General features: G+C 42.3%; 1 protein-coding gene and 1 long non-coding RNA gene across 2 annotated transcripts; both read right to left on the reverse strand.

Annotated features, from left to right (window-relative positions):
- Window positions 1-122: 122 nt before the first annotated feature.
- Window positions 123-16,715, reverse strand: sec31a (SEC31 homolog A, COPII coat complex component). Its single transcript, XM_068706472.1, has 29 exons — window positions 16,537-16,715; window positions 15,324-15,403; window positions 14,465-14,588; window positions 14,179-14,377; window positions 13,992-14,087; window positions 13,326-13,466; window positions 13,050-13,192; window positions 12,857-12,956; window positions 12,430-12,591; window positions 12,065-12,217; window positions 11,736-11,966; window positions 11,570-11,644; window positions 11,393-11,434; window positions 9,972-10,046; window positions 9,117-9,539; window positions 8,620-8,761; window positions 8,333-8,511; window positions 8,116-8,242; window positions 7,877-8,022; window positions 7,493-7,666; window positions 6,443-6,709; window positions 5,651-5,755; window positions 4,869-4,974; window positions 4,024-4,350; window positions 3,628-3,683; window positions 3,251-3,526; window positions 2,702-2,821; window positions 2,532-2,603; window positions 123-1,716 (listed from the first exon to the last, which is right to left on the reverse strand). The coding sequence occupies exons 2-29, from the start codon at window positions 15,400-15,402 to the stop codon at window positions 1,537-1,539; spliced, it is 4,320 nt and encodes a 1,439-aa protein (XP_068562573.1). The 5' UTR covers window position 15,403; window positions 16,537-16,715; the 3' UTR covers window positions 123-1,536.
- Window positions 16,716-17,892: 1,177 nt separating this feature from the next.
- Window positions 17,893-19,072, reverse strand: LOC137868682 (uncharacterized). The gene is made up of 3 exons (XR_011102236.1): window positions 18,820-19,072; window positions 18,406-18,456; window positions 17,893-18,191 (listed from the first exon to the last, which is right to left on the reverse strand). It is a non-coding gene; the product is annotated as an uncharacterized lncRNA (long non-coding RNA).
- Between the last annotated feature and the right edge of the window lie 717 nt (window positions 19,073-19,789).

A 19,789-nucleotide genomic window follows, 5' to 3' on the forward strand; every position in this document is an offset into this window, starting at 1 on the left:
TAAATTTCAGGATCATATATTAGTGGATTGTTAATGCATTAATGTGTACATCACTGGTGTTTTGTGTACATAAATATTTGAATGTAAAAGAAAGCAAATTAAATCAAAACGCTGCAACATCATGTTGTAAATAAATACTATTTATTGAAAATATTGCATGTAGTCAATCTTAAACAAAGACTTGTTTTCCTTTTATCAACAACATAAACTAGAGCCCTCATCATAGTTGGAATGAAAATCAAGTACAAGTCTACTTCCTGTTTCCTTCTGAGGTCCGATTAATTAGATAATTTACCTCCAGAGCCGTCAAAGACGACTGTTGGCGTTTGTTTAAGCATGCACACTTTAAAATTCCATAAAAGCACCTAAAAGTCTCTTTTTCTCAGTCTTCTTTTTTTTTTTGTAAAGTTCATTGCACTTTGCGGATGAATCATGATTACACTGAAAGAAAAAAGAATAAAAAACTGAAATAAGACATAAAAACATCTTTAACAAATGGGATTGCATTGCTCTGCATTGACAGATCCCACACACTGAAAGTATCTTGGTCCAATGTGTTCTACGTAGTGACACCAGTGGTGAAAGTAAGCCAGTAAAAGCAGAAAGAGGGGATAAAAAGTACTAAATACAGACATATTAGGTACTTTAACAAACGCATTAGTTTTGCTTTAATTGCCTGTGAGTGTGACTACTGGTTCTAACTCAAAATAATGCCATGTTTCTAAAAATACATTCTGTCTCCCTCTTCTCTAAACTGCGTCATTTGCAGGTTTGTTTCAAAATGCGTGCAGGCAATGATGCATTTATACTTAAAACTAAAGCATGATTTTGTACTTTTAGAGATGTTATGTATTCATGGATTATAAAAAGGTAGCTGAGCATTCTTGTAGTGCACAAATGTTAAAAGACTATAAAGATGAACAAGCTAAAATTACTGAAATGTATCAGCAGTCCGCTGTTAATGCCAACTTAATTAAGATGAGCGTTATTCTTTTATATAGTTTGATCGTCTCAACACAAGTAAATAGAAGTGCCCTTTAATTCCTGAATCTCCTGTTGCTTTTCCTATTTAAGTTGGTCTATAAATTCCATATTTATTTATCTACATATCAAATATGCTGAAGCTGTGCCTTTCCTTATATTTTGCTTGGTAATTTGGAGATTTTAAATTTGATTATGCTTCAATACAATTATTGCATATATTCATCTATGTGGCTAAGTTTAAAAATAAAAACGAATGACTAGCGTAGCTTGTTAGCATGTTGGTAGATGAAGGTGGTACTTTGATAAAACTAGACTCTAGCCCTTTATTCTATGTGAGCATTTTGCAGTTTGCACGGAGCTCTCACCACGGAGTGCGACTGATAGCACGGCTTGTGTTAGAGTTGTGTCAGAAAACATGAATGGCACAAAGAAGAATTCAACAGGATTTTCATACATCTCAGAATTCTTCCTCAAAAAAAAAAAAGAAAAAAGAAAAGGAAAAGCTCCCCGTGAAGCGAGCTCGACTCTCCGCCGCCGGTCAAAGACTCGACATCACACCCCGAGTTTGTTGGCTTGCGTCAGCACCACCTTGAGGACGGGCATGAACGCTGATGTCTCGCTGAAGTTGCTGTTACTGACTATGTGGGTGTGGATGCTGAGGCCCTCCGCGTAGGATCGGGCCTCTATACTCCTGGCTATGTTATGAAGTCCTCCAACAATGGCCGGAGAGAGCTGCAGAGAAGAACAGAGGAAAGTGTTGGTGAGAAGCATCCTGCGGTTTTTTCAGTGACAGAGATTCAGCAGGATGAGCAACTCTGGGCCTCACACAACAACATCTTGGTTTTCTTCTTTTTCTGTCACGTTTGCTCGTAACGAGTCCAAGACGGATTCACCAAAACCTCTTAAACTGGGCGGACATGAAGTCAGATTTGAACCCTGAGTAAATCTCCCTAATCCGGATTTCTGACGGATTGGTTGTCGTTGTGATTATCTGTCTCTCAGACGATCGGTCAGATTTCAGGAGAGTCTGAAACGTTCGGTTTTCTGCATTTTTCAGCATTTCTATGGTCTGATTTCCTTCATGGCTGCCGTCAAAAGATCTGTTACAAACTGTAGTGAGCCTGTTTAAATAGTACTGTAGTATGTTGTGGTTAAAACTGGGATATAAAAATGAACAGACACCAAATTGTCTCCATCTTCCAGCAATCTGTAGCTCCATATTTAAATTTAAGTTAATTGATAATGAAAATAATTGTTAGTTTATTCGCTCCAAACCAGTTGATTTAAATGCATGTAATTTGCATTTTCCTTAACTTTACATTTTTTTCAGACATCAAGTAAAACAAAACTTAAACTCAAAATACCACTCGAATATTGAATTTGTGCCCAATTGAAAAATACAAATGCAGGAAAATTGGTGAACGCGTCTCGTTCTCTTCAGTCACTCTGTGCCACTTAACAACTCTGTTTCTATGAGGCCCGTGAATTCAGTCCATTTGTGTTTTAAAAGTCGAGACTCTTTATTATTGTCCACGCGGGTCACTCACCTTCTGCTCTCTGAGTTTGTCGTAGAGCGCCTCCAGACGCTTGTTGGCGTCGTCGAGCTTCCTCTTAGTTTGCTGTAAAACGATGACATAGAAAATGATCACACATCTAATGAATCACTTTGTTAAGACGAGATGAATTGAGTTGTTATTTCCCCGTCAGACGAACTCACGGGGTCGGTAGCTACAGCCAAGCACTTCTGGATGAGCCCCTCAAACGTGTTCTTCAGGACCAGGTGCTCCTCGGGGATCGGCTTCTTCATGATCTTCTCAGCGGGGATGGACCGAAGAGGCTGAAAGCGTTAAAACAGGGTGAGCAGATTAAGGCGACATCCGCACTACTGCGCTTTTGTTTTAAAACGCATATCTTTTGCTACGTTTACGTGTGTTAAAGCTGCATTCTCTTTAGTGTCCATCAGGGGGCGACTCCTCTGGTTGTATAGAAGTCTAGTCTAAAATGACTCTACTTCTCTCTTGATTTATTCCCTCAGTAAACATTGTAAACATGAGTTTATGGTCTCAATCTCTAGTTTCAAGTCTTCTTCAATACAGCATGATGTTCATTTAGTACATTATGGTCCATTTAGAGTCAAACAGACCATAAAGCAGAGTATGATTTAGGGCGGGGCTACACAATGCCTACATGTGCAGGAGGGAAGCCGTTATTCGAGACATTTTTAAGCCGTAGTCTTTATATCCTGAGACAGAGGAGAACTGTGTACCTGTATAACATCTCCAGTGGGAGCTCCTGGTGCTCCCTCCATACTGGTCTTGGGCATTGCAGGGTTCATGGGTGGAGGGGAGAGCTGCTGCTGCTGCTGTTGGTGCTGTTGGTGCTGCTGGTGCATGCCCGAGTAGGGGACCTGGGCACCGTGTGGCCCCTGGCCCATAGCCTGTGGGGCCCCAGAGGGGACCTGCTGGGCCTGAGGGTCAGCGCCAGGCGGAGCCATGATGGGAGCAGTGATGGGGGCAGGAGGGGTGTAGTTCATTGGAGCCGGCTGAAAGACGTCACATTTTATTTACATATATATATATGTATATTTTTATATATAATGTGTACTGTCCACACTGACAGACTGCAGCTCTTCAGCAGACTCACCTTCTTCTTTGATGCTCTGTTCAGGGCCGGAGGGTCATTCCAGCCGTTCTGAGGCCCTACAGAAAAACTAAATTAAAATCATTCTCATTCTCACACCGCCGGGTTAAAGTCTACTAGAAGATGTGAAATGTGATCAAACATTTCTTAAAGATCAAAACCGCTCTCATCTAAGAATTTCATTCTTCATTCTTGTGCACATGTCAATAAACAACGTGAACTTCACTCTGTCTTGGTTAGAAGTTAAAAAATGGTTGTCTTGTCTACGTCTGGCAGCATGTAACAGAAAACCTGAACTGAAACTAAGATCTTAAGGAAGTTAAAAACAGGAAACCACGGTTGTCCTCAGAGTTTGTGAGGACGCTCATGCAGACCTTTTTCACCAGATCAGCTGTGTACCTGAGAATCCGACCGGTGGAGGAGGCGGCATGTACGACACAGGAGATCCCGGCCCGCCATGCTGGAAAGACGCTCCGGAGGACGGAGGAGCGGAAAAGGAGGAGGAGGAAGAGGAGGGAAAGAAAGGAGGACGGGAGGAGGACGGGCACTGGCTGATGGGAGGATGTCCGGGATAGACCGGAGATGTTGGCTGTGTGTACTGAGAGAGAAAGCCGGGGGGCTCTGCAGGAGGAGGAGGAGCAGAGGAGGAGGAGGAGGAGTACTGAAGAGGCTGATAGATAGGAGCTCCACCAGCTCCAGGTGGGTACTGGTTGACCTGGTGGTATGCTGGGAGTCACACAGGATACAACACATGCCGTTAGTGACATACTAGCTGCATGTTACACTAACTGCATCATGCAACAGAACAGAACAGTAAAGATCATGCTGAAGAGCTTCATGTTGAGCTTGTAGGTTATAAAAAGAGTCAACAGGCAAAGATGTAAACTAAAGTTATTCATTCTTATCTTCTGGTAGTGACTAACAGAACTAACAGAGTCAAACATTTCCAGGTAGAAATGCTTGTCAGTGTTTCAAAGAAGACAGAAATAAAGGTTGTGTGTTTGTCACCTCTTGATGCAACTCTGTCTCCTAAAAATAACCTTTATATATATTCTACTAGTTCACTTTGACGAATACAGAAGTTCAGCTTGGATTTCGCATATTCAATATAACAGTTTCCTCAAAAAAATCAGATATGTTTAAAGATATTTTTAGGAGACATGGTTGCTGGATTCTTCTCTCCATTCGGAGGATTTCTCCCTGAAGTCAATGACTCGTCATCATACAGACCGATCTCCACTTACGCTGGTACTGTTGGGAGTACATGTAGGCAGGATTGGAGGAGACTGGAGGAGGTGCAGCAGCTGTGCAGGAGGGAGGCATCCCGTACATGGGGTTTGGAGGCTCCGCCTGCAGAAACACACACACAAAGAAATCTGAGACATGTTTCACAACAAAAGATAGAGAACCATCCAGAGATAAACCGTCTCTACCGAGCTAGGAAAAGGAATCGAGGACGTACAAACAGAGAAATGAGAAGAGCAACCGGTGCATGCATCACAGGAGACAACTGGAGAAAACTGTGCGATCCAATACGCATACTAGCAGACTGTCTAGTATGTAAGGAAGAGATTTAGTATGTCCCAATACAGAGCATGTCAAAAATACCAGAATGTTACTACATCCGGTCACATTTTTGCAGTATAGAAACCAGCATGCTTTTCTGGTTATTCTGACCCACAATCCTTTGTGCAGTAGTACGTCCCAAATGAATGCATACAGCATGCAACAGTGCGTACTTTGTAAGTGCAGCTGTAGTGCGTACTAAAAGTCAAAAGTAAAAGTATGCGATTTGGAACGCAGCTTCAGAGAATGAACAGGAAGTGGCAGAGAAATGTAGGTATTACCAAACAAACAGAATTTGTGATTGATTCGATCAATGAAGACACTCATTATTAAACATCATCAACGCTGTGTGTGTGTGTGTGTGTGTGTGTGTGTGTGTGTGTGTGTGTGTGTGTGTGCACGTGTGGGGGGGGGGGGGGGGGGGGGGGGGGGGGGGGGTTTGGGTGGGCGGTCAGTGTACCTGCTGCTCTGAGGCTCTGCCTACTTGAAGAGGAGGAGGAGGGACATTGGGGAGGGCTGTGGGAGTCTGGTTACTCCAGGAGGTGACAGTGGACGCAGCCCTCACCTGAAGCACAGACACACACGGCACATACCGATGATGGCCGTAGCATGGGGGGGGGGCACCAACGACACCACAACGCACACACACACGCACACACACATTGGACCAGAGCCAGGGTTCAAATTACAATAAAATAAAGATGTTTTTCCAGGCATGCAGCCCCTCAAACAATAAGCTTATCATTCATGAAAAATGTATTTTGGAATAAGGATGTGATTTAAACTTTAGCTAGAGTCCAATCAATGAAATGAACACAACAGCAATGAGCACTTCACCAGGTGGTTCATTAGTATGAGAGAGGGAAAGAGGTTTGATGGCATTTCATCACATTTAAATCAAGAACAGAACAAATGCGAACAATTTTCAATCTCTTATCGAATCTTATCAGGTTTACTTTTCAACTTTTGCAAGTATCAAACGGCTCTACTGCCGTTGATGTTTGTTATTCTAACCAGCAACAGTCAGCTGAAGCTGCTTCCTCTATGTTTTCCATTACTCTTTGGTGAGAAGACAAGAAAAGGTTTGATAAGAGATCTGTTAGAGTCGGAGCTTCACAGTAAAATGTGGAAACCCAATCACTGGAGAGTGACCTGTAGATGTTCATAGAGGAACATCAGGAAACCAGTGGGACTCCTGATTCCCAAAGATAAAAGCGTGAGTAAAACTGGTGTAAAACTCAGAGGAACATACTGGCTGATAATACTGCGGCTGTGCTGGGGCGGAGGCAGCAGGTGTAGGCATGGGCACTGGAGCTACTGCTGGTGCTGGTGCTGCAGTGGGCTGAGGCACCATGGCTGGCTGGATCGGGGTGAACAGATGCCGGGGCTGAGTCTGAGTCGGGGCAGGCGGCTGAGTCTGAGCTCTCTGGGTTTGTACCGGAGCTGCAGGAGCTGGAGCCGGCGCCGCTCGCTGCCCCAGAGCTCGACTGAGACGGTCACGAAGCTGCTGTATGGAAACCTGTAAGGTCAAAATGAGAAAGGTGAGAAGGTTAGTCAACTTCTCGGAAGGGTTTACTAAACTTTATCAGGACATCAACGCCTACCCGGAAAGTCAACTCTGTGTTCGGGCAGAGTGAAAAATAAATATATAAATATAAATATATATATATATATATATATATATATATATATATATATATAGGGGCCAATAATCAGTAAAATATGTGATTAAAGGAACGCCATTAATGTTTTCCAGTCGCCGATTACCTGAAAATGCTACATTGTGAACTACCTGAAAATGCTACATTTTCAACTAGAAATTTGTTGGCTGAGAGGAACTCGGCTGAAGGACAGCTAGTTAACGCTAGTTGTTAGCTAGCTAGTTAACGTTGACTAGCTCATTAGCTAGTTAGTAAGCTAGCTAGTTATTTAGCTGACTAACTAAATAACTATTTAGCTAAACATTTAGCTAACTAGTTAGTTAGCTTAAGAACGAAGCTAACAGCATGGCAACATTTGTGTTCTCTGTGCAACACAGTCTTGCTAATAACGGAGCTAACGGCTAATGTGCCGAGGTTCCCGCTCAGTTACACTTTGGTGCGTTCAAGCCCCAAACAGCAAAAATTAAAATTATATTTATTTTGACCAATTGTACAAATATATGTTGATTTTTTTTATTTTACTAATAGGCCTATATTTTCCATCGGGCAGGTAAAACATCTCAGCCACTTAAATGTTATTATTATTAGAAATAACTCAACACACACAACTTAGTGCAACACAGTCCAGGTGTGATTCATACCTGGTTGGTGTTGTCAGGCAGGTAGGTGATGGCGGTGGACAGACTGCCCTGCGAGGCCAGCAGGTTGGCGTACTGACTCATCTTCTCAGCCAGCAGGATGCCGATAGCGGTGGGACCGGAGCGCTGGGTCTGCTCCACTGCACGCCGCAGCACCACCACCTTCTCCACCAGGTCCTGAGGGATGGAAACACCGATCACATGAGCACAAAACAATGTAAAGAGCCAAGCCGCTAAATAGCAGACAGACAGTTAGAGACCAGCTGGTGAACATAGTGGAGCATGTAGCAGCTAATGAGTCAAATGGTTCCCTCAGGGGTGGCGGAGACCAAACACAGAGCTAAAATAGTGTCCAATGTTTTTTGCAGATTTAAGACAGAGACGCACCTGGAGGGAGAGTGGACAGTGTCCGTCCTGCGCTCTGGTCCAGCAAGACACCAGTTTCTCCACGTTTCCAGCACAGATGTAACACAGACAGGCCTGGGCTTGCAGCTGGGCGTCCTCTGCTGCCTCCAGTCTGCCTCCGAGAAGGTCTAACAAGCGGGAGGATTTCAGTTAGAGGGCACAAATTCACAACAAAGTTTGTTAAATCGAACCCCTGTTGACACACGAGTCCTTGAACTAACCACAGAGGGAAGAGAACTCCTCGGGCTGAGCGTAGGTCATGACAGCGGCCAGAGCCTCCTTCCAGTTCTGCAGGTCACACGTCTTCAGGATGTCATGCCAGTCTTTCATCACCACTGCACTGATCAGCTGCAGGACAAAACTTAAAATTAAGTTACATCATCGCTAAAAACAACAACAACCTCTCACTTCATAAAACACTTCATAAAACAACCTCACCTTGGTTATCTTGCTGTGTGTCTTTGTAAAATACTTCTTCTGGGTTTTCTCCAGGAGCTCGGCCCCTCCGGCAATGGCCAGGATGATGCTGTCTGCCATGCGGTTGTCATGAAGACAGAGCTCCACAGCTCCCTCGAAGTCTCCGGTCAGCAGGGCCTGTGTGATGAGCCCGTCCACATCTGGCAGGAAAACAAGGAGTCAAAACCACAGATTCATTTTTTATTCTGGTTTGTTTTCTCTCCGGTAGAGATGTTTTCGATACCATTAACTTCTTGTAACGTTGTTACCTTGACTGATGCTGAGACTGACTCCATCTGTTTGTGGAGTTGGAGCAGGAGCTGGAGCTGGATCCACCGTGGGCTCCTCGACTGGTGGAGCCAAGGTCTCCAGAGGACTGGGCTCCTCCTCCACTGGTGCTGCCGTCTCCTCCTGAAACACCAGAGAAACAAAGATTTTCAAGCCAAATGAAATTGTTTACAGGACGTTCAACCTTTTTCTGGGCACTGTGTTACCAGAAATACATCAAGCAAGTAACTGCTTGACTGCTCCTGAACCCGGTCTGTACGAGCCCGCACAGTCCTGAGAAAGAGGTCCAATCAACCTTAAATAATTAAAAATCCCCCATGTGTGTTAACTGTGAGTGTGTGTGTGTGTGTGTGTGTGTGTGTGTGTGTGTGTGTGTGTGTGTGTGTGTGTGTGTGTGTGTGTGTGTGTGTGTGGCGCCTTTGAACAGATGAAACATGAGTTCAACCGTCAGCTGGGCTGTTCAGTGATGAAGGTGTACCTCCTCCTCCAAGGGGATCTCCTCTTCCTCAGCTTCCTCTGGTAGAACCTGGTCCACATTTTCTTCTGGTTCACCGGGAGGAGCGTCTTCTGGATCTAGCTCTGCTGCTGCTGGCTCTTCAGTCTCAGGATCAGGAGCAGGGTCCAAGTCCATCGTGGCTGCTGGCTGAAGGTTTGCTGCAGCGATCGCGTCGAATGCCGCCTCTGGAGGGTCAGCAAGCTGCACGGCTGCTGCCGCGATCATATCGAACGCTGCCTCGGGAGTCTCAGCAGGCGGCACGGCAGCTGCAGCTGCAGCGATCATATCGAAAGCCGCCTCTGGAGGGTCAGCAAGCGGCACGGCTGCTGCAGCGATCATATCGAAGGCTGCTTCAGGAGTGTCGGCAGGTGGCACGGCTGCTGCGGCGATCATATCGAAGGCCGCCTCTGGAGGGTCAGCAAGCGGCACGGCTGCTGCAGCGATCATATCAAAGGTCGCCTCAGGAGGGTCAGCAAGCGGCACGGCTGCTGCGGCGATCATATCGAAGGCCGCCTCTGGAGGGTCAGCAAGCGGCACGGCTGCTGCGGCGATCATATCGAAGGCCGCCTCTGGAGGGTCAGCAAGCGGCACGGCTGCTGCAGCGATCATATCGAAGGCCGCCTCTGGAGGGTCAGCAAGCGGCACGGCTGCTGCAGCGATCATATCAAAGGTCGCCTCAGGAGGGTCAGCAAGCGGCACGGCTGCTGCAGCGATCATATCAAAGGCCGCCTCTGGAGGGTCAGCAAGCGGCACGGCTGCTGCAGCGATCATATCAAAGGTCGCCTCAGGAGGGTCAGCAAGCGGCACGGCTGCTGCGGCGATCATATCGAAGGCCGCCTCAGGATTGTCAACAGGCGGCACGATGGTGAGTTCTGGTAAAGGCAGCAGGCTGACTGGAGCCGGCACCTCCACCTGAATATTGAGGGAAGATATGGGTTCAAAGTCAGGGGCTGTGGTAGAATTTTCAAAGGCAAAATAAAGGGGAAAAGGGGAGGGTGAAATGAACATAGAAATATCATTAGTTATTTGGGGAGAAGTGCACAGGGAGACGCAAAACAAACCCAACGAGGGAAATGACGCCACGCATCACGGCAAAACGGAGAAAACGTGGCAGAAAACACACTCTGGTCATGTCAGCTGTTAAATAACTATTTGAAGTAGAGCTGCAACTATCAGTCGACTAGTTGATCAACTACTTTGATAATCGAATAATCGTTAAAAGTAATTTGAAGCAGAATGAAGGATATCAAACCGTTTCACTAAGTGTGTGCAAAGCTTCCTGTGAGTAGTTTCAAAAAGGGGAAGTAGTATTTATAGCTTCATCTTTGAGAATACTTTCAACACTTATTATCTTATTGCCAAATGTAAAACAGAGACTAGAGCCAACAACTGTGGCACTAATTACTGCCAAAATCAGTCGGCTAGTTCTGTTGTACAGTGAAAGTGAAATGAATGTGAACGTTTATCAGGAACAAGTGAGAGTAGAGCAGTGTGCTCATTTCTAATAACAGTGTTTACTGAGATGATGTGCAGCCTTTTCTGTTTGAATTTAAAACGGTGGGATCAAAAAGTTCCTGCTATGCACTTTTTATAGTTAACAGCTGATTCTTTACTCGTTTCCAAGTTGAATTTTCAATGGCGAGGACAAAGAACTGCATCACATTGCATGATCACACTCTCATTTAGAAAGCCACATAAAACAATATTTTGTCCAATTAGGAAGTGATCTTTTGAACCACATGCAGATAATTTGGTAAAAAGTTGAAGGAACAGTTTTAAGATATGCAAGTATGAAAACTGCATTACTGCACTATCAATGTCGCAGATAATAAAATGTCTTTATAATAATGTAATAACTGCTCTTCAAACTATGAAAAAAAACTGTGAATAATATCACAACTTGTCATGCAAACATAACAGCAATTTTACCAAATATGAATATGTGTTTACGTGGCTCTGACAACAGATTACATCTCGTTTGTTTAATTTGTACAAAACAACGGACACAACTTGCTTTAACAGGTTTTAAAGGAGAATTACGACGTTTTTGTTTGGACTGAACACATATATGAGCTTTAGGACGTGCTGGAAGCTAAGCTAGCTGTTTGTAGTCTCTATAATAAGCTAATCCTGACTCTAGATTCATAATTAACAGACAGATATGAGACGGGTGTCCATCTTCTCAAGAGTATTTCCCTGAAATGTCGAACTCTTCCTTTAAAATGCACCGTGAGATTAAATGCACCAAACAAACGTACCTGCGGAGGGTCAGCCGGCTTTTCCTCCAGTGCTGCTGAAATCTGACAACAAAAAATGACACATGTATCACAAGACGCACAGTGAGAGACACACAAATATTAAACAGAAAATATATAAATAAATATATATAGTGTGTATATATAGTGTGATACGGTCGTCCAGAAGATACTGCTCACCTTTAAGGCCAGCTCCTCTTTGTTGTACCCCAGAAGTTCCAGGTATTTGCTGCGGATATCACTTTCAAAATTAGCCTGAAAACAGAAAATAGTCACTTAAACTCAACTTAAGGAATGACGGCATTGTTTACTGAAAAGAGAATAGATTTTATTCAGATTTTCGTACCTTGAGGAAAGACCAGAGAGTCTTTTCGAACTCATTTTCGGCTGCGTCGATCTTCTCCTGACAGAAACCCTCGAAGCATCCGGCACTCAGAGTGTCCTGCAGCCGATCGGAGCGCTTCAAAAAGGCCGTTTCGGTGACAACCTGGCTGACGTGTACGACGTGTGACAGAAGCTGCTGAGGCTGCTGCGGGTTCGGCTTTGGGTTCTCCAAAGACACCAGCTTCCCACCGAACTAAACAAGAGAGAGCCAGAAGAAGAAGGTTTACAGGCAACGGCGACGCTGAAACCCCTCGATGTCACGGGAAAAGAAAGTAAAGACGCAGGACTCACGGCGAACGAGGCTCCGACGGGTCTGCGGATCCACTTGGGTGGCTTCTTCAGCGGGTTGACCGTCACTGGCGGGGCAGCCGTCTGGGGCAGCTGCAGCGGGGGCAGAGTTTGCCCGGTCCCAAACGGATCCATGTTCCCAAACGAGTTGCTAATCTGTAACAGACACCCAGAGTCAAGTTAGAAGTTCATGATGGGGAAAAGAATAAGGAAATATGGACAAAGGTTTGGCAGCTTCATGGTATCTGATGATTAAAAACAGTTATAAAATTAGAAAAGCAGACTGGATTAAATCATCTCCTCAAAGTACCCCATAATAACCTCGATTACCTCTTATCTATGCTACCGTTCACAGCAGAGCACCTCACCTGGTCGGCGTGTCTCTGGCTCTGCGCCTGGTTGGTTCCTCCCATGATGGAGTAGACGTCGATGTGTCCGTCAAAGCTGGCGGCCGACAGCACCGCGGGGTTCCTGGGACACCACTGGATGTCAAAGCACCACTGACTGCTGGTGGGCAACTCGTACACCACCTGAGGATTACAATAAAATATGATAAACAAACAATATAAGAGTATGTTAAAATATGTGTGTTATTAAAGTGTTACGTTGTGTGTAAATGTATGTAATTGTCCTGTGGGATGCGAGGAGGTTTTGGCATCAACGTAGCTAAAGTTCTGCGTTAAAAAAAGGTAAACACAGTAGTGTGGATGCAGCCTTATATCAGAGGGACAACAGTGGCAGTTGTTTTTCTTCTTCTCTGGTTGTGTACATAAAACATTTACAGGAAACGTTTACCTCGGCTGTGTTTGGATTCCAGCACAGAATCCTGTTGTCCTTCCCGCAGCTCAGCAGCAGCTCGGGATCAGCCAAGCTCCAGTTGATGGAAAGGACACCTCTGTTCATAAACAACAGTACAGTTAAGTCTCGCATAGACACAAGATTATTAAAAGCTGCAAAGGAAAACGATTTATGGATCAGGTGTGTTTACCGTGTGTGGTTCTCCAAGATCTTGAAAGGAGAGGTAGCAAAACGTAAGTCCCACATCTGGATGACCGGCATCCGGTCGTCCTCCGACGACAAGACCAGCTGAGTGGCGACTTCTGGGTTCCAAGCCAGACCGGAGCAATGCATCTAAAACAAAAACAACAACAACAACAACAACAACCCAGAGAGGAACAGTTTAAACTGAGTGGACAGAAACAAAGGATTACGAGTCACAAATCGACCACAAAGACTTTGTCTGAGTGCAGAGGGAACCACGTACTCTGTTGCTGTGGTCGCTGACTTTAATGATGAGGTCGTTCTTGCGGAGGTCCCACACGGAGGCTCGGCCACTCGGGCTGGCAGAGGCCAGGATGTGCTGCACCTGTCTGTTCCACGACACACAGCCGATGTCCTCCAGAGGCTGTGAGACAGAAACAGCCGCTCTTTATATCTTTACACATTCATTACAACCGATACAAACTTCATATGCATGCATGAGATGATACAGAGTTTATTAAAGAGTGAAAAATCATTCAAATGATAAGAAGAATAAAGAAGAATTTCATGTTTTGACATCTATAGATCAGCATTTAATAGATTTATTGATTTCAGTTCAAATCAGATTTCTCTTTAGTTTAGAGGGTATGATTTGAATTTTGTTTCATATTTATTCTCATTATTATCTACCCAAGATCTTCCTCATTGTCAGTGTTTTGGATCATTTTTGTAAAAAGAAGAAAAATCATTTTGATTAAATCTTAAATAAGAGGTTAAAAGTATGGTTTACCTTTTGTTCTACCAAGTCATTTTCAAGTGTCTTCATTGTTTCATGAGTTAATTGTAGAAATGTTATTATGCAGCACATTCAAATGAGTCAGTGAGATTGTTTTAATCATAGTAGAAAATAAATGCAATATTTCTTTAATAGAGTAAAAAAAGAACCTACCTGAGTTTTAGGTCCTGGTGTCATTGGTGAGCCAAAGTTGTTCATGTCCCAGATATAGATTTCAGACTCATTCCCACCGGATGCAACCAGGTTTGTCTGCAGCAGAAAGGACAAAATACTGAATTAGCATTTTTTTTTAACTGAACGATATTTAAACTCAGTGACGCCGGAGGTAACTGGATCTCACCTGGAACGGGTTGACGTCGAGAGCTCTCACCGGCCCCGTGTGCTTGTCGCTCTCAGCGATGATCACGTCGGTCTCTCCGGCCATGATCTTTGCCGGGTCGTACAGGATGACGTTTCCGTTCTCGCCTCCCGCAATCAGGACCCCGGATGGGTGGCCCTCCCCGTCCATTCCATAGGGACCCCACACCAGTTTGTGGTATCTGTGGGTGGGAGAAGGACACAATGTTAGTGGTGAACAGCTGCACAGAAAGAGAAGAAACATGAAACACATCAGCAGCTGTTAGTACCTGTGAGAGGAGGAGAGGCTGCCACACGACTTCATGTCCAGAGATGGCTCAGTCAGGTCCAGCTCGAAGAACTCCAAGGAGGCATTGGTGCTGAAGGAGGCATCCAGCTGCTGGGCTGATGTTCCTGCAGAAAGACAACACATGAACCTTTGGTGCACGTTGTGGCACGTCATGCATGATGCTGCCTCGTCATTACTTATCCAACTTCTAAATGATAAGCTCTTCTGCAGATACATGTGTAATTATAATGTTTAAAAGGGTCAAGAAACCGTTAATATTTACTGTAAATTAAAGTAAAATTAAGAGCAATCGAATACATTATATTAAATAAATGAAGATGATGGACAGTGATTACATTAATACATGTTTGCATCCCTGATAAATACCAAAGAAAAGAACATCCTGTTCAATGTTCAAATAAAATGCATATAATAGACTAAACTACCCTATTCTTAATTATACTTGTTGCTACAAATATTAGAATATTCATCCAATGACATGTTGTACAATCACTCTAAAACATGTCTCAGGAAGTTTGTGTTTATGTATTCAATTTGACTTTGCCCTGGACTCTTTATATCAAAGAACACAAGTTGCTTTATTGTTTTTAGTTGTGAGTGATTCAGTGTCCTCCTTCTCATAATGTCAAATAAACAAAACACATTCACACTGCATCATCATTTTTCCCCGTTATTGTCATGTGCCAGTGGACCAAAAAGACAAGCCAATAAGGTTTCCTACTCTGTGACTCTGATGAGGTTGTGTGAACGGCTGAAAGACCAGAGTTATATAAGGTCCAGTGAGAACACCAGACAGCGGCAGCAGCAGGCCTGTGCCGGTGCTCGCTGCATGCTCTTACCTGTTGCAAGGTAGATGGGGTGGTGCTGTGCAGGGCTCCAGCTCTGGATGGCCGTGCGGTTGATCTCTTTAAGTTTCATCCTGGAAAAAAAAAAAAATAATGTTGAAGGAACATTTATTTTGTTTCCTCTCCATGTGGCTTCTGCAGGAATCACCACAGATAACAGAGCACGCAATGTCCATACAGGCTGTGAAAAGATCCACTCCTAATGTGATTCCAACGTAAACTATGTATGTATTTAGTGTGAAATAATCTCTTTGTTTACCTGCTAAGCCACGGTGACCGTATAGTAACATAAAGAAGAACATTGCACTAGAAAGACAGTCATTTTGAAAGAAACACACTTAATTTGCCAACACAGAAACAGGACTGAGTTTTGTAGGAATGTCTCTTTTCACAGCAGGAACGATTACAGTGACTGACTTTCAACGGACACATGTGCATGAACACTTAGCTAAAAGTAATGCAGTCTAATACAACAGTCCTGAAAGAAATCCTCCATTCATAACGGTCATAATGTTCAGTTAAGCTGTTTTAAAGAGGTGTTTTTAATGCACATTTTGGAGGATGCATTAACCAGAGAGGTGCTTCTGTCATTTAATCTACACTTATGGATAGAAATTGGAAACTGAGCGCAAATAAATACATACTTTAAAGTTAAAGTCTAGTAAACCTAGTCAATGCATGTGTGACCTGCACGTGACACGTTTATAAACAAGTACTTCTGGCCTTATTACCACCTTTGTGTTGTGCATTTACACCATTCAGCCGCCCTACTGTAATAAATACAGCATTCACATAAACAGACAAAAGGCCTACTTTGACTTGACACTAATGATCACTTGTGCACTGCACAGAAGAGCTGTGTTGCAGCAATGACATTACAACTGCGTTATCTAGGAACCAGTCGGCGTACTTGTTCCATTCAAAGGTTAACATGAGGAAAACAAAAAGTGCATTACAAGCTAGCGGCCAGCTAACAGCTGATAAACCAATTTAAAGCCACACAGCAATGGCATCGAGGAGTGCCAGTAGATCAAATGTGCAGAAAACTGACTGGTTTTGCTGCAGTTTATTGTCACTTTTTGAAAATGCTTTACCAGGACATGGAACAGCATGTCCTACATTCTAGTCTGCTAGCTGCCTGCACAATATCTAACAGTGTGAAGACACACACACACACAGATTTTATTCCTTCACTAAAGCGGCTTACCTTTCCTTCTTGGCTCCCTTACATGCAGACACACATACAATAAGCGACAAACACTCCTCCACCCGTACAGGTTCCCTTTTCGGTTCTGCTTTGTGTTTAGCGTCTGTTTAAAAAAACAAAACAAGAAGAAGAAGGAGGCTACCGGGTCCCGGCTACAGACAGAACTCCACGTCCCCACTGGTCTCCATCAACGTGGCACTAACAAACAATCTCCTCCTGCCACGAAGAAGAAGAACAACTTCCGGGGGAACGTCCGCGCGCTGCTACCCCTGCTAGCATGCTAGATAGGCTAGCTATAGTCTTACATCGTATACACCATAGACTGTATATAATAGTCTTTAATATAAAGACTATAATAATATAGTAGTTAGAACTAATATGATAACTAATTAATAACAGTCATTTTACAGTCTATGGTCTAAACTGCTAGCCCCGCTAGCATGCTAACAATGCTAGTTTTACATCGTCCAGTTACCCCTGATAGCATACTAGCTATACTTTATCACATACACTGCTACCCACGATAGCAAGCTAACTATGTTAGCTGTAGTTTTCCCCTGGTAGCATGCTAACTATACGTTAACATCATCTACACTGCTACCCACGATAGCAAGCTAACTATGTTAGCTGTAGTTTCACGCTGCTAGCATGCTAACTATCCTTTAATAATAAATCTATATTATATTATATTATCATATTCCAGAAAAGCTGATAGAAGTATAACATGCTTAACATTTTACATTTAAAAGTATTTAAAATAAAATCTTCGTGGAGGATAAATAAGTTGAATTTGCTGTTAATATTTTTTCAACCATGAAATATGTATGTACTACATGAAATATTTATGTACTACATGAAAGATGTATGTACTTAATATAAATATATGAACAATCCCCACATTATTTTGTAGTCGTTTGAATCACTTTCTTTTATTGTTTTTAAAAGTTATAGTACATTTTGTAATACTTGCATACTTATTTGACTAAATTATTGCGTACAATTTTTAATGAAGGCTTTAAGTTTTGATGCTTAAACTTAAGTGAAGTATGAGTTTTTTTTACGTTAAATATTCTACATAAATGCAGTGGTTTTATGATATTGAACACAATAAGCATGATATTAAAGTCCTCATCTTGCAGGAAAAAAAGAGTAGACAAAAACACGGTACAATATTTACCTCTGAAAGAGTAAATAAAGAATAAACTAGCGTCAAATGGAGATATGCAAGTAAAATACCTCAATATTGACCACAAGTACAGTATTTGAGTAACTGTTATTAGTTATTTTCCACTATTGCGATCCAATTCTGATAATGTTCAGAGTGAAATGAGGATTAAATTACACAACATATGAGAATCATCTCCACTTGTTTAATGGAGTCAACACACCTGTAATAGTAAAACAGGCAACATCTGGGGATTAATGTACAAAATGTTTGAAAAGCTGATACACCACCATCCCAAGAAAACACACACACACACACACACACACACACACACACACACACACACACACACACACACACACACACACACCAACTTCACAATGTGTATTTATTGGGTAATAAATAACTTCAAATAAAAAAAGAAACCAGTCGAGTGCTTTTGGTAGATGCAGTTGTGTGAAGACCTCACTTTCACTTCAGCAGGTCGACCCTGAAAGAACAATGCAGATGTTAGAGAACGTTAAAGTTCAAGCAGCAGCAGCAGCATGAGCTTCAGATGATAAATGAATGCCCAAACCCTCATTTAGAAGTTCATGAGTAATCTTCCCCACACATATGAATGGGTCAGATGGGTAGTGATTGATATAATCATTGGGATGGCTTCTCACTTCACTGTATAATATTAACACAACTGCAGTACATACATGCATGTGAGGTCCACACTGCTTCACTGGAACCCCCGTTCTTCAGCTGATCTGTCAAAAAAACATTGTTAACAATCAAAAGTGTATTTTAGGAGAGGTGTACACAGTTATTGTATACAAGAAAAGACAATGCATTGGGATGATAGTCTGCGGAATTAAAGAGTTGATGCTTTAGCTTCAAAATGTTTGAGTCTTATTACATTGGCTTATGAATCTCTGGTCATTGAGCAATTTCACACTAAAACATCACGTTTATAAATAGAAGTTTGGTGTGACGCATCTCTCTGGAACACGCCGCCTTTTCTTCCAGACCATGTGCTCTGGCGGCGGTGGGTTAAGTGGGCTAATTGTGCCGTTGTACACCACTTCATCACCAATAACAGTAATAACAGATTTATAAAGTAATTTACTTACCTAATACACAAAACAACCCCCCTTGCAGAGATACAATTTAAGTTAAAAGTCACTGAGCGAAAAAAAAGTTAAAAAAGGTCGTGTTCGGAAGAGAAGAGCAAGCTAGATAGCTACTCGAGTGAAACTAACAATTGTGCAAAAAACGTACGTTTTTAAAAACACATTTAAGCGGAATATAAATGTTCCTTTCTCTTACATACTAAGAAAGGACCTCCTACTGCTGCTGTTCCCCGCCAGCACGCGCGCTCACCAACTTCTCCTTCTTCTTCTTCTGGTTTAATGGAAGTTTTGGCTATGTGAGTGCATCACTGCCACCTACTGGTTGGGGTGTGCGTCTCTCTCACTCTCGCCTTCTGTCTCTCACTCTCTCTCCTTCTGTCTCCCACTCTCTCTTTCTCTCTCCTCTATTTCTCTCTCTCTTTTTGTCTCCTTTTCTCTCACTCTCTCTCTCTATATATATATAACCTGTAATAGACTCATATATATATATATATATATATATATACATATATATATATATATACATATATATATATATACATATACATATATATATATATACATATATATATATATATACATATATACATATACATATATATATATATATACATATATATATATATATACATATATACATATATATATATATACATATATATATATATACATATATACATATATATATATACATATATACATATATACATATATATATATATACATATATATATATACATATATACATATATATATATACATATATACATATATATATATACATATATATATATATATATACATATATATATATATATATATATATATATATATATCTTATTAGTGTTGTCACTATACTGGAATTTCTAACTTCGATACATTATATTGAAAAATTTCCATATCACAGTGAAAAATATACAAACCTTAATTGCATAAACTTTTAGTTTAGGGTTAGGCATGCTGCTAAATA

Source organism: Cebidichthys violaceus, unplaced genomic scaffold (genome assembly GCF_023349555.1).
Source record: "Cebidichthys violaceus isolate CVI_PGR_0920_01 unplaced genomic scaffold, fCebVio1.0.p SCAF_12, whole genome shotgun sequence".
NCBI classification, from domain to species: Eukaryota; Metazoa; Chordata; class Actinopteri; order Perciformes; family Stichaeidae; genus Cebidichthys; species Cebidichthys violaceus.

Bases quoted from the DNA above. Each gene is read 5' to 3' on its own strand.
- sec31a (XM_068706472.1), bottom strand. From the start codon at position 15,402: ATGAAACTTAAAGAGATCAACCGCACGGCCATCCAGAGCTGGAGCCCT. The intron at 3,527-3,627 runs GTGAGTCTGCTG...GACGTCTTTCAG, and splicing joins ACAGAGCATCAAAGAAGAAG to CCGGCTCCAATGAACTACAC. The intron at 2,822-3,250 runs GTACACAGTTCT...TAACGCTTTCAG, and splicing joins CCACTGGAGATGTTATACAG to CCTCTTCGGTCCATCCCCGC.